Source organism: Rhinolophus sinicus, chromosome 15 (genome assembly GCF_057876585.1).
Source record: "Rhinolophus sinicus isolate RSI-liver-muscle chromosome 15, RSI-T2T, whole genome shotgun sequence".
NCBI lineage: Eukaryota > Metazoa > Chordata > Mammalia > Chiroptera > Rhinolophidae > Rhinolophus > Rhinolophus sinicus.
This window is the reverse complement of record NC_142515.1, coordinates 65,135,385-65,151,943: the sequence shown is the minus strand read 5'-3', so window position 1 is coordinate 65,151,943 and position 16,559 is coordinate 65,135,385. Positions and strand designations below refer to the sequence as shown.

Below are 16,559 nucleotides of genomic sequence, written 5' to 3'. Positions count from 1 at the left end.
TAATGTCACTACAACCTTGCAAAGTAGGCAGTCTCTACTGCTAGGGATTGTTTTCCTCAGATGGAGGAACTGAGGCACAAGTGCACACCGTCAGCGGCAGAGCTGGACTCATGCTGGGCTGTCTGGCTCCAGAGTCCATGTCCCCCGCAGTCACCCAGTCTCCAGGGCGTGTCTCCTCCTGAGGACTTCCGGCCTGTTATCAGAGAGAAGCCCTGTGCTTAGGAAACTGAGGCCAATGCTAAAAGGATAGGTGATGAAAGCAAAGTCAGCAGCTAGGAGACCCACGTTGGGGGGCTGTTTACCACTGGCACATGCCTCTGAAGCTGCCTGTGCTCTGAAACCTCTTGGAGTGGCCTGGCGTCTGGGACCTGGCTTAAGTCCCAGCTCTGCCACTTGTAATGTGGGACTTTGGGCAAGTCACAGAATGTTCCTGAATCTCTTCCCTCTTGTGAAAACTGGAAACTTTGCAAACTATAAAGAACTGTTGAAGGAAAGCCAGAGGATAATAAATCTAAACTTTGGTGCTTTAAAAGGTCCAAGAAAATAAATAACCCCCTCATGAGGTTAATGAAAGAAAAAAAGCAAAAATATATAAGATTATGCATAAGAAAAAAGACATAATCACAGCTTTTTAAAAAAGTGTAATAATGTGGCAACAAATTTGAAAAACTAGAGGAAATGGATAAAAACCTAGCAAAATATAAATTATTAGAAGAAATTGTAGATCATAGACCAATTCCCACATAAGCGATTAGAAAACTGCTTAAATGTCTGACTAGTGGGAGCCCCATATGATGGGCAGCTGAGTTTTTGGCAGCCTGGAGACAGCAGACATTTCTGTAAGGTGTTTCATCCCCAAGATTCATTCTGTGAAGCTGGCATAACTTCAGTGCTAAAACCCATGTGGGAAAGCTCCAAAAGGAAGCCCAAGTCCGCTCTAAGTTACAAATGTAGGTTTAAGAGAAATCTAAATATGATATCAGCAAAGTAAATGCAGCAGTGTAATTAATGACTAATATGTCATAACCAAGTAGTTTTTTCCAGATGTGTCAGTATCAGGCAAACTGTCAGCATGATTCACTCACTACACCGATAAGGAAGAAATCTTCTAGTTGTATCCATGGAAATTGAAAGGGAATTTCATAACATTTAGTAGCCACAACTAGTAAAAATTAAAATAATCATAGAGGGAATCTACTTACGTATGATAAAGACAGGAAATATCATTCAAAAATGGCAATCCTATGGCCATTTCCATTGAATCATAACTAAGAATGCTGACATTACCAGTGTTATTCAGCATTGTACTAGATGTGATAAGAAAATAAAATAATAAACATGTAAAAGAAAACAGCAAAGAGTATGCTTCGGTAATACTATGATGGTGGACCTAGAAAACCTAAGACTCTTAATTTTTTAAAAAGCTACTGGAATTAATAAATTAATTTAGCAAGGTGTCAATAAATATGCTTTTCAAAAATACCATTAGCTTTTCTCTATACTAATTATATAAAATATAATAGCCATATAAAGAAAAGTATAAAATCATTTTAAAGGATGCAAAACAAAATCATAACATGTGCTTTCATAGTGAATAAGAAAACTTTGTCATAAAAATGCTAGTTCTACTAAATTTTATCATATAAACCTAATGCACTTCCAATTAAATTTCTAATCAGGTTTTCTCTCTTTGTTTTGTGTGTGGAGTGAGGATAGGAAAGTGAGAAAACTGAATAAAAGAATTTACAGATTTATATGAAAAAAGAAATGCTCAAAGATAGCCAAAATGTTTTTGGAAAACAACAAAACAAAACAGGGAGGATTTTCCTTGCTGGATATTAAGGAATACCATACATCACTGTTCAAAGCAGAGGCTATGCATGAGAACAGACAGACTGGGGAGACAGTATATAGATAAAGAGTCCAGCAATAAACCCCCAGAAATAAGAATTTATTGTATGACAAGGGTGGTTTTCAACTGAGTAAAAAGGGATGGTATTTCTGTGCCGTTATCACAACTGCCTTTGCAAACGGGAAAAATTAGGCCCGTATGTCACGCTATTTTAAAAAATAAATTCCAGATGAATTGAAGATGAACGTGTAAAAAAGTAAAAGAGAATTTAGGAGAATATTGTATAACATGAGTGCCAAGGAAACTTTTTAAAGTAAAAACAGAAAGCCAAAACATTATAAAGGAAAAGAGGCGTATTTTATTATGTGACGTTTTAAAAGTTGAATAGTAACATATACCATAAACAAAGCCAACGGGCAAATAATAGCTTGGGGAAAATAAGTGCTACACAGTGGCAGGTAAAGAATGAATATCTATAACACAAATAACTCCTTTAAGTTGATAAAGAAAAGACATATCCCAATAGAAAAGCGGGCAGAGTGTAAATAGGAAGTTGCTTGAAGAGGAAACGTAAACGGACAATCAATATATGGAAAAATTCTCAAACTCACTATTAGTTAGGGAAATGCAAATTAAAATTACAATAAGATCTCACTTCTGCCCCATCCGATTGGGGAAGAAAAAGTGGTAGCACCAATGTCTAGCAAGGTTGGGTCTCTACACACAGGCCTGAGTTGCAGCCGGGGATGGTTCACTCTGCACTAATTGGAGGGGTGGGCCTGGGGAGTCTGCAGTTAGTACCTGGGCCTGCAACTCAGCGGGTTCTGCAGCACCTGCCATACCAGGTGTGCCTCTTGAGGTTCTGGATCTCAGTGGGTGGTCAGAGGGTCCTGGAGGCAGGGCTGGCATGGCCAGGGCAATCGGAAGGACACTCAGGGGCTCTGAACCACGACTAGACCATTTAAGTGTTCTGACAGGCAGCGTCCCCTCTGAAGGAGCCAAGCAGTGGGCACTGCCTGTCAGACAGAAGTAGGCTTTCCCCAAGGCACAGCAGGCGCTCTCTAGTGCCCAATCAGCAGAAATGAAAGCACTAATACGAGGGGGCCATGTGAGAGCTTGGTATCACAGCACTGTCTGTGGTGGGGAAACAAACAACCCTGAGGGCAATCTGAAGGTAGCAGAGGATTGACTAGATGAAACTTATTATGTCCAGGCCGTGAAATGTCTTACCACCATTAAAACGAATGACTTAGCTCTCTCCCAGCTTACCATGAGGGATTTCCACAATGAGTTAACAAATCGGAAAAGATGCAAGGTAGAGATTATATGATCTCCTCTATGTAAACTGAATGCAAGGAAGCAGCACACTTCAGATGTAAGCACAGACTCCTGTGGATATGCAGAGGTGCAGGACACAGGGGCACCAGGTCAAGAATACTGGTGGGCTGGTTGGGTGGGGCACAGGTGAGCAGCAGAAAGAAGAGACGGACTTTCATTATGATAGCGTTCAATTTATGGAGCATTGAACAGATACACATGCACATGTGCAAATAAGGTAGATCATGTTTTCTTTCTTATGATCTTCTGATATAACTACAATTTTTTTACAATAAGTATATATTATTTTCTAATCAGAAACGAAAATCTACTTCCTTACCCAAAAAACAAATTTAAAAAACCAAAACACCAAGCCACTCAGGGCGCATTCTGGAGTCCCACAGTGTCACTAAGAGCCTGGACAGAAGTGGGCAGGATGGAAAGAACAGATATCAGGAGGGGCACCCCCAAATCAGGGTGGTCTGTGAGGCTCGGTAAGTGTTCAAGGGAGAAAGGCAGTGAGGGTCTGAACTAGGAAGTGAGGGAGGAGAGAAAGGGGAGGGCAGGGCACTGGGTCCCATCCCCGTTCAGCTTAGGAGAGGTGCTTCCCACTCTGAGCCTCAGGTCTCCTCTGCAAAGTGGAGATGGCAAGGACATCCGCAATGCAGGGCCATGGCGAGCACGAGTGGGGCCCCAGCACACAGCAGGGGCTGCTCCACTCAGAGCATCTCCCAGAGCGAGCCCGACTTCCCACGCGCTCTGGGAGGCCAGGCGGTCAGATGTCCATGGGGCTGGGCAGTTAGTGCAAGTGAGTGAAGCACCAGCAAGGGGCAGGGCCAGTGGGGAGCCTGAGAGCTGACATGGGGGTGGGGTGGGGCCAAGAGCTGCTCTATGACAATTATTCAGAGTTCTGACCTAATTTTTCAAGAAAACCTGGTAATCCAAGTTTTTATGTGAAATTATCTGATATTTAAAGGTTGACAACTAACTGCATTAATAAACAAATAAGCAAGAATATTGTGAAGGCCAAGCCCTGCTCTCCCTTCCTCCCAGCACTGTCTATCCTGGGTGGGCAGGACAGAGCTGGCTGTCTAGAGCTGCCCTGTCCAGTGCAGGTGCCACTGACCACCCATGGTTCTAGAATACTCCACTTGTGGTTAGTTCGAACCAAGGCATGCTGTAAGGGCAACATACTCACCTGGTTTCAAACACTTAGAATGAGAAAAAAAGAATGTAAAATATCTCAACAATTTTACATTATTTCCACGTTGAAATGGTAATATTTTAGGTATATTAGGTAAAATAAAATTATAAAATAAAATTATACTTCACCTATTTCTTTCTACTTTCATTATTATGGCTGCCTGAACATTTAAAGTCTACTTGTGGCTTGCATTATATTCCTATTGGCACTGCTGTTTTCAAGAGAGAGACAGGGAAGTTACCTTCCAGAACACTTAGCATGACCTCGCAGAGCCCCGGGGGTCGGGCCTTCCATCTCAGGCAGCCTTCCTCCTTAGTCACTGTGCTGTGGCTACACTGGTCTCTGAAGGGCCACCCACCCACCTGCTTGCCCACAGCCCTTCCCAGCCCCAGCCCTGGCCTGCTCCTGCGGCTGGACTGCAGCTCCTTCATGCTTCTCTGGTCTGGATAATTCATTGTCACCCTAAATGTCCACCCCCTAAGATGAAGATGCTGTGTCTTCCTCTGAAGATGGGGCAATGACAGTGCTGCCCTCACAGGCTCACACGACTTCAGGCTGTGGGTCCTGACACCATGCTAGTTGGATGAATGCCAATGGCTGTTGGCATGGACGAATCTAGGGACAAGGGGTTCGGTGAGTGGGAGGGACGCAGGTGGGGGTCCGTCCTCAGCGCCAGACCACGGAGCTTGAGGGCTTTCTTTTTGGACATTAAGAAGTGGCTGAGTGTTTTTAAGGAAGGGATTGGCATGACATGATTTCCATCTTAGGAAAAAATCACCTTGGCCCAGTGTGGAGTTGAAACGGGAGAGGGGAGAGAAGCCTCTACACCTGGCCTCAGGTCTGGGCTCAAGGGGTGGTCACCTGGGACACTGCATCTTGAGGGCCCTAGAGCCTGGGACCTGGGGGTGCTGGTCAGGAGCACCAAGGCAGAGCATTTAAAGGAAAGAACAGAGGAAGAAAAAATGCTAGAGACCAAAAGGCAGCCAGAAGCAGGAGGGAGTAAGCGGGTAGTGGGACAAGAGCGTGTTGGGGGCCACAGCAGGGTCCCCGCTCACCTGCCCTGCTCACTCCCTGCTGCTGCCTTCCTGCCCTCATACTCATTCTCATAAGAGCTCTGTGGGGTAAGTACATACTGTCCCCTTATTCCTATGGGGACAGCGGAGCTCAGGAAGGCTCCGTAAGCTGTCCAGGGTCCCACAGGTAGTCAGCGATGTGGCTGGAGGGGAAACACAAACCCTGCGCCCTCTGCCTTCCACCAGAATTCTCCCATGATTCAAAAGTCACTGTTTGAGAAAGTTGGATTCTTCTGGAATATCCTGAGACCAGGTTCCTATAGTCTGGAGCGAAAGACTGCAGTGTATTTTCTTTTCTTTCTCCTATGTGTCAGCTCAATCAAGTCCCAGGAGAAGAGAACCCCATTTTTCTTCCTTCGGATGCAAAATACGACTGGCTCCTGGCCAAAATCTGGGTGCGCTCCAGTGACTTCCATGTCCACCAGACTGTCACCCACCTCCTGCGCACACACCTGGTGTCTGAAGTCTTTGGCATCGCCATGTACCGCCAGCTGCCTGCCGTGCACCCCATTTTCAAGGTGCAGCAAGCTCCTGCCTCACCGGTTGGGGAGGGCATCTGGACGTGGAGGGTACAGGTGGGAGGAAGGGGCACTGACCTCCCACAGGGCTGTGGCTGGCAGTGGTCAGGGCATAAGGATCCCTGGAGAGACATTCAGGGGCAGTAACATCTGCTGAAAGCCCGCTGGCTCCCAAGGACACGGGGCTTGGGCCTGACACAGACCCTGGTGGCCCAAGGAGGGAGGACAGAGTTTGAAGAGGCAAATGAGTTCAGTGTGACCCTTGTCTGAGCCCAGGCAGCAGCCCCCACTATCCCTGCCCTTCTCTCTTCCCGAATCCTCTAGGCACCAACCGCTAGGGTGACTGCAGGCTAAAAATATCTCTATGTGCCTCAGTTTCCCCATCTGTAAAACAGAGATCAGATAGTACAGCTGTCTCGTAGGATTACTGTGAGGATTAAAATAGTTCACAAGTTCAGAGAGCTTGAAACAGTGCCTGGCACGTAGCTAAGCTCTGTCAGCATTGACTAGTACCATTCTTATGATCGTTATTGCTGAGCATCGAAGCTGCACCCCCAGGCCTCTGGCAGTTGCCAGCAGTGAAGACAGCACGCCAGCCTCTGCTTCTTCCCTGAGCCCTAGAATCCTCGTCCACAGTGGACTGACAGCACTAGGGCCCTGCTGGGCTCCCTGACGTGTCCCTGGCTCCTCCCCAGCTCCTGGTGGCTCACGTGCGCTTCACCATCGCCATCAACACCAAGGCCCGCGAGCAGCTCATTTGCGAGTTTGGCCTCTTTGACAAGGTGGGTGCCTGCTTCTCAAAATCTGCACCCCAGCTCAGGCCCAGATGTCCTCTCAGAAGACCAGGCCCTGAGCCACCTCGTGGCTGGAGGCCTGGGAAAGCTGGAGTCGGGCGGCTGGCGGCACAGCATGCGGAGTGAAGGCTCCCAGTTTGTAGCCACTCACTGGCCCCTTCCCCGGGCCGCTGGGCCAGCTCTTGTCTGCTGAGTGCAGTACCTGCTGTCACCACCAGCTCTTCCTCACCATGTCCGCTCCCTGTCACCTGTCCCACTCCTCCTGTCTCCCATTCTCTGGCAGACCCTGCCTCCTGGCACCCACTCCTCACCTCATACACGAGGGACCTGGGTGTCCCTTCCCACTCTGCCCCCCATCACTGAGCACAGCCCCCGCTGTCTTCCCTTCCAGGCCATCAGGGCTCCCAACCCACTCTCCTCAGCGGGGCTCAGTCCCTACTACTTGTCACAGGCAGCACCCCACTCCATTTCGACTCCCTGTCAGAGCCTTACCAGCCTTACCAAGCCCCTCCTGGCAGCGCTGAGCCCTGGCCCCTGACATGCCTCCTCTCCTGTCTCCCCTTAGTGAGCAGCCAGATGCTCACTAAGGCTGAACCCCTGTTTGGGTTACAAAAGACAAAACCCGACTCAAACCAGCTGAAGCCGGGAAGGAAATGTACTGTCTCATATATCTGGATACACAGGGGTGAGGGAACATCAGAGCATACTGAACCCAGTGACTCAGTGTCCCCAGGGCCCAAGCACACTGGCTTACACTTCTCCTCTCTTTAAACTCTGATGGCCTCATTCTCCCCCCAGAGGGGGAGCAGGACCCCAGCCCAGGGAGCTCCAGGCTCGTGTTCCCATGCAGTGACCATCACCTCCCATCCAAAGAGGCAATACCGGGGAGCAGCTCTGATGGGTCCCACTTGGCTCAGATGGCCCTAGCGGACCCATGTCTGGCACCCTGCACCCTAATCCTCCTTGGAGGACTCTGTGGCCTGACAGCTCAACTCCCATTGTGTGCGCATGCTGGCGAGCATGTGGGCCTGTGTTTCAGCCGCGGGGGGAGGACCAGGGCCCTCCTTGTGCATCTCCCATGCCCTCACCTAAGCACACAAGCCCTCAGAGCTGTGTGGGTCCTGGGGGCTAATATCTGCCCCTTTCTTTCACCCAAAGATGGGTCACTGAGAGCAATGCTCAGACTCTGAGCAGTCTGTGCTCAGAACCAGAACAGGTGCCAGGATGCAGCCGCCCAGTCCCCACGCAGCCAGCTGACCCTGCCGCCCTCCCCAGAGTGAGCTCGCCACTCCCTCTGCAGCTGCCCCCAGTCTCTGCACCTATCTGTCCACCTCAGCCCCTTGCGTCAGACCAGGCAGAGGCTCCTCCCTGTAACCTCACTGGGCTGCCCTGGCATTCTCCCAGGACATGGCTTGGACCCCCTGCATCCCTGGCCGCTGCACCACCAATCACACTTTCTCCTGGCGAGCCCTGGGGCTGGAAGCTGGAGAGAGGGAAGGGGCCTCAGCTCACAGTGTTCTCTCTCCACTGCCACTCAAGGCCAACGCCACAGGGGGCGGCGGGCACGTGCAGATGGTGCAGAGGGCCATGCAGGACCTGACCTACGCCTCCCTGTGCTTTCCGGAGGCCATCAAGGCCCGGGGCATGGACAGCACCCAGGACATCCCTTACTACTTCTACCGGGACGACGGGCTCCTGGTGTGGGAGGCGATCAGGACGTGAGTGTGAGCGGAGCTGTGGGGCGCCCCACGTGGCGGGAGCAGAGGTCCTGCCGGAGGAGTGCATGTAGGCGCTGGTGGAGGAGCGGGGACCGGGCAGGGTGGCCTCAGTGACCTGGGCGTTAGGAGTCAGTGGCAGGCATTGAGGGGCCCTGGCAGGGGCCGGGAGGCACAGCTCTGCAGACCTGGCTGGGTCAGTAACTCCTGGCTGGGCCCCTCCTCGTGAGTCAGGTTCACGGCTGACGTGGTGGGCATCTACTACGAGAGTGACGAGGTGGTGGCAGACGACTCGGAGCTGCAGGACTTCGTGAACGACGTCTATGTGTACGGCATGAGAGGAAAGAAGGCCTCAGGTAGGGCCGGCCCCTCCTGCAGTCGCTGTCCTGCTCTTCCCAGCACCTGACTTTCCCTGGGCTACACTGGCTTGTGGCATTCACCTTAGCACCTGGGTGCTGGGGGTAGGCCCCCCAAGGGACTCTGGGCCACCAGTAAGCCTCATGGGGACATTTTAGGGGCTTTCTACAGCTCTGAGAGCCCAGGTTAGAAACATCAGGACACTGGACCAAGCCTCTGTCCCCACCAGGATGTTTTATCCATGCTGGGCCTCACAGCACTGGCATGGGATCACCCAGGGGATCTGGGGGTGGGGCTGGCGCTGTGGGTGGGTGCCCCTTCCAGGAGGCAGGGCCTTAGCCTGTCTCTCACTGGCCCTTAGGCTTCCCCAAGTCCGTCAAGACCAGGGACAAGCTGTCTGAGTACCTGACCGTAGTGATCTTTACGGCCTCAGCCCAGCATGCAGCGGTGAACTTTGGCCAGGTGGGCAAGGGCAGGGCGAGCAGTGAGTGGGAAATCACCAAGATCACCTTGATCTTCATTCCTACAGACCTGTGGGAGGGGCTGCTCTACTTCCTAGTCTTCCAGCCATCTGGGGGGCGGGGGTAGGGGAGTGGCGGGGGGCAGGGGGCGTGAAGAAAGCCAGGCAGACCTCAGGCAGCTTCGGGACCTGAATTGGGTGATCGTGGATTCTGCCCACTCAGCGAAGGGTCCAATGCGGCAAGGGGGCTGTAGCCGGACTGCCTGGGGTCCTGCTGGAGTGGGAGGCATGCACAGGGGCGAGGCGGGAGGTGCAGGTGGGCGGTGGCTGGATTGTGTGTCCCCGGCTCTCCCTTCAGTATGACTGGTGCTCCTGGATCCCCAATGCTCCCCCAACCATGCGGGCCCCACCGCCTACGGCCAAGGGTGTGGTCACCATCGAGCAGATCGTGGACACGCTGCCAGACCGTGGCCGCTCCTGTTGGCATCTGGGAGCAGTGTGGGCACTAAGCCAGTTCCAGGAAAATGAGGTGAGGCCATTCTTCCCCTTCTGGCAGGCAGGCCGCCCCAGGTGTAACCCATTCCTCAACCTCAGGGTTTTGTGATTCAGGGCCCAGGGTGGACATCTGTCCTCCGGGAATCCTGACTCCCAGGGCTGGAGAGGCCCTCCAGGTCCTCAGGCCTGAGCCATGAGGGCACTCCAGGTGCCTGGGGCAGGAAAGCATGGGGGACTCTGCTCCTCTGGTAACATTCTCCACAAGGGCACACCCAGCAACCCAACAGTGACAAAGCTTTCTCATGTGGGCTTCTAAGACTGTCCTGGGGATCCTTCCAGACACCCCTTGTTTAACCTAATCTCAAAGCTGGGCATCTCAGTGGTCGTGCTCCACAGCGCCAGCTCAGGGCTGCACAGAATGACTGCACCAGCCCAGGCTCCGGGACACTGCAGTTGCTCAGGGCCTTTGCTAACATGCTTGTCTCTCACTAACATCTTTGCACATGTGTCTTTGCACATGTGTTCAACAGGACCAGAGGGTACACTCCTTGTAGAGGGATTTCTTGGTCAAAGAATGTTGAGACTGAACTGCCCTTCACAGACTAAATCCAGAATCCCGTCAATAATAGCATATGATGTGTCTCCCACCCTTAGCAGCCCTGGATGTGAAACTTTCCAGTTTTAACAATCCAGTAGTTTTGGGTTTTTTTCAGGGTCTAGTTTTAATTTGCCGACATCTCTGTGAGTATGTACATGAGCACCCCGCCTCCACAGGGCGAGAGAAGGCCAGCGGTGGCCCCTATGGCCCTGCTGCCTGGAGCCCAATGGGAGGGCAGGAGTGCTGGACAGGACAGGCCCAGGACCCCACAGCCACACGCCCACCAGCTGGGGCCACCAGCCTCCATTCTCCTGCACCAGTACGCGTCCTTGTGGCCACCCAGCAGCCGGGCAGTTATCCCTCCCCTTTATCTGTAAGCCCCCTCCCGCTCCGGAAACTTCCTTAGGGAAAGCCAGGGTAGGTGTGGCTTTTGCATTCTCAGGGCACTCTGGGCAGGCAGCAGAGGTGACTCCCAAAGGATGAGCTCCTTGGGTGGGACCAGGCCTGTCAGTTACCCTCGCCGCACTGCTGATTAACCTGTCCATCTATCTGTCTGTGTCTGGTTCCTCAGCTGTTCCTGGGCATGTACCCAGAAGAGCATTTCATTGAGAAGCCTGTGAAGGAGGCCATGGCCCGATTCCGCAAGAACCTCGACACCATCGTCAGCGTGATCGCTGAGCGCAACAAGAACAAGAAGCTGCCGTATTACTACTTGTCCCCAGACCGGATTCCCAACAGCGTGGCCATCTGAGTGGCTGCCTGAGCCTGCCTCCCGCCCTCCAGGATGGCCACTGCTCAGGGCTTTGCTCGGCACCCAGACTCCGGCCTTCCCTGAGGGAGGGGCTCACAGGGCGGCTACGGGGCAGGCTGCCAGCAGCTTGCTGCCCCTGGGCCTCCCAGGATTCCTGGGAATTCTGCCCCGAGGTCCCAGGCTGACTGGCTGTCCCAGGTTGGGCCATAGTATAGCGAAGCTTCGTGTTTTATTCCTGTCTTTAGTGAATCCCATACTTTGATCAAAGTGTAGACACTGCAGGGACCCCTCCTGCACAGAGCAGGGTACTGTAGCTTCCTGTCCTCTGCCAGCTCGAATTTCCACACCAGGGGGCAACAGTAAATCAGGATAACCGATAGATGTGTCTTCTTATTGGAGACATGGAATGATTATTTTCTGTTCTATTTATGCTTAGTTCAATTTCTTACATATAGCAGATGCCCAAATAAATTCTTATTGAACGAAGTAGTTGTCATAAAGTTGATTTAAAACAGGTCTCCTTCCACATGCTGCAGTCCAACCAACTCGAACAGCTCATATCCCCCCTTCCCACAAAAAAGCAAAATGCCATAATCATGATTCCGTCTAGGCAAAAGCTACCCTCCCCCCGATCTCCCCCCACACACACCCCTGCCTGGGCAGAATGTGCTTTTCTTTCTTTGTCCAGAAAGCTCCTACTATTTCTTCAGAACACATTGCAAATGTCATCTCATCAGGGGAGGCCTCCTTGATTGCAGATAGAGCTCATTTTTCTCCCCGGGCTTTGTCCAAACCTCTGTTGTCCTGCCATGTGGTCCCTGCAGCCCCTGGAGGACAGGGAAACCATCGGACATATACCTGTGCCCAAGGACTGGCCCAGGGCTGGCATAAGGCTCCAGCGTGCTGCTCTCTCCTGGCAGGGCACCTAACTGACAGATTCCAGGAATTGTCTCAGGAGCTGGGGGCTGTTTTCTTCTATAGCAGAGGCCTCAACTTGGCTTAAAATATGCATTTTCTTTCCCCAGGTCCAGGAAGCTAAACTTGGGCATGGCTATCTGTTGTCTCCTACACACATACCCAAATCCACAACCCCCAGCTTCAGAATTGAGTCAGCAGGGTCTCCAGAATTTCCAGAAGATTCACCTGATGTGGTAGGCCAGCCACTCAATGTCTGGGTAAAAGTCTCGACCCATGCGGGCCAACATGGCATGCAGGAGGTATGCAGGCGTTCCTGACACTAAAGTCTCTCTCAGGAAACCTGACCACTGGAGTGGGTATTAGAGAGACAGTTCCAGCCCCTTCATGCCCCAGACTTCCAACCCCTGAGAACCTCCCACCACATTGGTGAATGACACCTTGGTAACAGACTCCGTAATCATGGTCATGGTGGAGGCACTGACTCAGATCCAGGTGCCTGTCAGGGCCAACATACCAACCTTGAGAACTCATAGGCCATGTGAGCAAGGAGGAGGGAGCAGGGAAGGAGGAGGGAGCAGGAAAGAAGAGGAGCCAGCAGGGATGGCAGTGCAGGTCTGACCCTGTGCAAGGAGAGAGGGAGGGAAGGGTTGGGAAGAAAGGGCTTCAGACTGCAGTAACTTCTAGGTCTCACGCCAGCTAATGGAGATCCTCAAACAAAAGTTGTCCATTACAGAAACCTTGTGTCAGGTAGGAATGTCAAAAATGGTCTTGGCATGAATGTCACAGAGGATCCAAAGGTGTGGCAGCTGGAGCTGTCAGTCAAATACGTTCTTTGCAGCTGGTGCTCCTGGTTCTCTGCAGCTGGATATCTGAGCACAGTTCCTTTGTTACCAAAGTTCTCTTCACAAACTCTGTCCAAACCTGACCCCTAAGCCATGCATGAATGGGGCTAATTGTAAACAGCTCAATTGAAGATAAAACAGAGATTTGATGTTTCAAACTGTCTTTAGTTTAAGTTCAACCAAGTTAACTACCTGCTTAAAAGAAAAAATCATTCTTCAGAGGAACATAACAGAACTCAGAGTCTCCAAAAAATAACATTCACAACAGCCAGGACACAAACCTACTCAACAAAGTATTAGGAAAATGTGACCTCAAGGGAAAAGACAAACAACAGAGACTAATCACAAGATGACTCAGATGTTGGACTTAGTGGAGAATGGTGTTTTTTTCTTTGTTTGCTTGTGTTTAAGGAGAACGCAGCTCACAGTGGCCCATGTGGGGATCGAACTGGCAACCTCGATGCTATTAGCACCATGCTCTAACCAACTGAGCTAACTGGTCACCCGACAATGGTTTTAAGGAAGCTTTTATAACTGCTCAATGAGTTAAAGGAAATATACTACCAATTTATTAAAGGATAGCAAATCTTCACCAGAGAACTATGAAGAAGAAGATGGACACCACCACCACCATCAGCAAATGGAAATTCTATAACTAAAAAGTTAATGGGCTTAACACAAAACAGAGACAACAAAACAAAGAGACAGTGAACTTGAAGATAGATCAGTAGAAATGATCCAATCAATCTGAAGTACAAAGAGAATTTTTTTCACATGAACCGAGCCACAGAGATCGATGGGACAATATCAGAAGTTTTGACATACAAGTAATTGGAGTCCCAGAAAGAGAGGGGAGGTGAAAGAGAATGGGGCACAACAAATATTTGAGGAAATAAAGTTCAAAATGTTTCCAAATTTGGTGAAAGACATAAATTTATAGCTTCAAGAAGCGCAGTCAAACCCAAGCAGAATAAATACAAAGAAACCCATATTTCAGAGCCAAACTCCTCAAAACCATTGTTAAAGGGATACTCTTGAAAGTGGTAGCACATATACAATAGCAAGATTTTAATTATAGATAACTTTTCCTCAGAAACTGAAGGGGCCAGAAGACATTGGAACAATATTTTTAAAGCACTAAAAGAAAACAATCACCAACACAGAATTCTGTAATCAGCAAAAATATCCTTCTAGTATGAAAACAAAATAAAGAAATTTCCAGGTAAAATAAAACTAAGAGAATCTATTGCCAGCAGATCTATACTATAAGAAATGTTAAAGAAAATTCATCAGGCTGAAGGGAAATAACACTAGATGGAAACTCAGATTTTCAGGAAGGATGAGAGAGTATCGGAAATGGTAAATATTTGCTAAATTAAGAGACTTTTCTCCCCCCTCTTAATTCCTTTAAAATATATACAACTATTTAAAGCAAATATTATAGCATTATCATGTAGCATTTATAATATATGTGATCATAATACATATGAAGATAGCATAAAAGACAATGGGTATTTAATGGACTTTTTCCAGTCACATGGTTTCTATATCTTATTATCAAGTGGCACAATATTAATTCTAAGTAGTTTGTGAAATTTTAAGTGGGTAGATTATAATCCCTAGGGCAACCACTAAAAATAATGTAAAGAAATAAGTATAGCTAAAAACCAACAGATGGTATTCTATGTAAATAATTAAAAGAAAGCAGGAAAAGAGAAAGAGAGAAATAAAAATAGGGACAAATAGAAATCAAATAATAAAATGGTAGACACAGAACCAACCATATCAATAATTACATCAAATGTTAATGGACTAAAAAACTCCAACAAAAAGGCAGAGATTATTGGAATAGATTTTAAAAATCAATACCCAACAATATGCTATATATAAGAGACACACTTTAAATAATAAGGTGAGCAAATTTTTTCTTTAAATATTTTAGGTTTGGCAGGCTACATACAATGTGTTGCACTTTTTAAAACAACCTCTTAAAAATGTGAAACACATTCCTAGCTCAGGGGCCTTACAAAATCAGGCCATGGGCTAGATATGGCCAGTAGGCTATAGTTTGCCAGCCCGTTATACAAAAAGACTAAGATTCGTGAATGGCTAATAAGCACAAGACAAGATACACATGAAAAGATGTTCAACATCATTAGTCATTAAGAAACTATAAATTAAAGCTACAATGAAGTACAACTACACATCTATGAGAATGGCTGAATGCTTGTATTTTATCTTGATGACTGACACCACCAAATGTTGGCGAGCACATGAAGTAACTGAAACCTTCACACATTGTGGGTGGGGATATAAAGTGCCTCACCTGCTTTGGAAAAATGTGTTTAGTTTCTTATAAAACTGCCCTCTCTGAACCAGCATTCCATTCCCAGGTTTACCAAAGAGAAATGAAAACATGTTCACAGATACATTCTCAGCACTTCTATTCAGAGTAGCTCCAAACTGTAAACACAAGTATCCAGCAATAAGGAAATGGACAAAGTGATGGATATATTCATATAATGGACTCTTAATCAACAATAAAAAGGAATGAGGTAACTGATATAAGAGCATATGTGAAACTCAAAAGCATTGTGCTGATTGAGAGAACTCTTACACAAAATCATATATACTGTATGACTCCATTAAAATTAAGTTCTCGGATGAGCTAAAACCAAGACATCAGAACAATGTTTGCTTTCGGAGGTACAGGGACAGGAGTGGACTGAAAGGGGCTTCAGAAGTTTTAGGATTGAGGTAATGTTCTGTATTTTGATAAGGGTTTGGGTTACATAGGTGGATACATTTGTCAAAACTCATTAAACGGCACACTGGAGCCACCCCAGATGTGCCTCTGGTATGTGGATTATTGTAGGCTAAAGGCAATTTTAGTTTCAGGCCCAAGAGAAACGTCTGCCCCTCTCTTAACTACCTAGAAGAACTTGATGCCCCTAATAAGCCATCATAAACAATTATCATAACCTCTTTTGACCGATCTATAAGGCAGGACAAACTTCTATCTACTAAGCATCTTGCATCATCCTGCAGTGACGCTTTGAAGACCCCAGGCACCTTCCCTCATCCCCAGCTCAGAATGTCTTATACACACCCATGTCCCCTTTTTGTATCAGAACCTCTCCTGCATGTGGGGTTCCCATACATGTGTATGTATTGAATTTGGTCCTTCTCTCTTTCTACTCTGTCTCATGCCTACCTGACTGTTAGACCAGCCAGAAGAATCAGAGGGCAGAAGAAAGCTTGTTTCTCTCGACAGCAGCACTGCCCCCAGGACTTCTGTCGCTCCTCCATCTTAAATGGTGGGATGAGGTCAGAGATCCTAGCCCTGTCTCTTGGGCCTGGGCCTCTGCAGGGCTGTCGGAGAGGGTGGGAGAATTGGAAATTGGCTGAACTTCCTCCTAGACACCCCTCAGAGGTGGGGAGGGAGAAGAGCCTTGAGTCAGCGGAGCTCTGGCTGCCTCAGTGTGACCCCGGGCAATGCCCTTGGGTTAGACTAAAGTCGCTGTTTTTAGTGTCAGGGGGAGATGTGGAGGAGATGCATGGAACACTTTGAAAATTGGGTAAAAGCTATGGGCATTCCCCCAGGAGCATGACACAGGCACTCACAGTCGTCGTGGGCCCACCCATCTGCTGGCTGAGGAAAGAGT

The 16,559-nt window shown here is 48.8% G+C and overlaps 1 protein-coding gene across 1 annotated transcript in view; it reads left to right on the top strand.

Annotated features, from left to right (window-relative positions):
• Positions 1–11,620, top strand: part of ALOX5 (arachidonate 5-lipoxygenase) — a 47,229-nt gene extending 35,609 nt beyond the window's left edge. Inside the window, exons 8-14 of the mRNA XM_074337298.2 lie at positions 5,761–5,964; positions 6,660–6,746; positions 8,298–8,476; positions 8,708–8,829; positions 9,192–9,292; positions 9,649–9,819; positions 10,955–11,620. Coding sequence (XP_074193399.1) covers positions 5,761–5,964; positions 6,660–6,746; positions 8,298–8,476; positions 8,708–8,829; positions 9,192–9,292; positions 9,649–9,819; positions 10,955–11,134 — 1,044 coding nt within the window. The 3' untranslated portion in view covers positions 11,135–11,620. The remainder of the gene's footprint in view (positions 1–5,760; positions 5,965–6,659; positions 6,747–8,297; positions 8,477–8,707; positions 8,830–9,191; positions 9,293–9,648; positions 9,820–10,954) is intronic.
• The last annotated feature ends 4,939 nt before the right edge of the window (positions 11,621–16,559 follow it).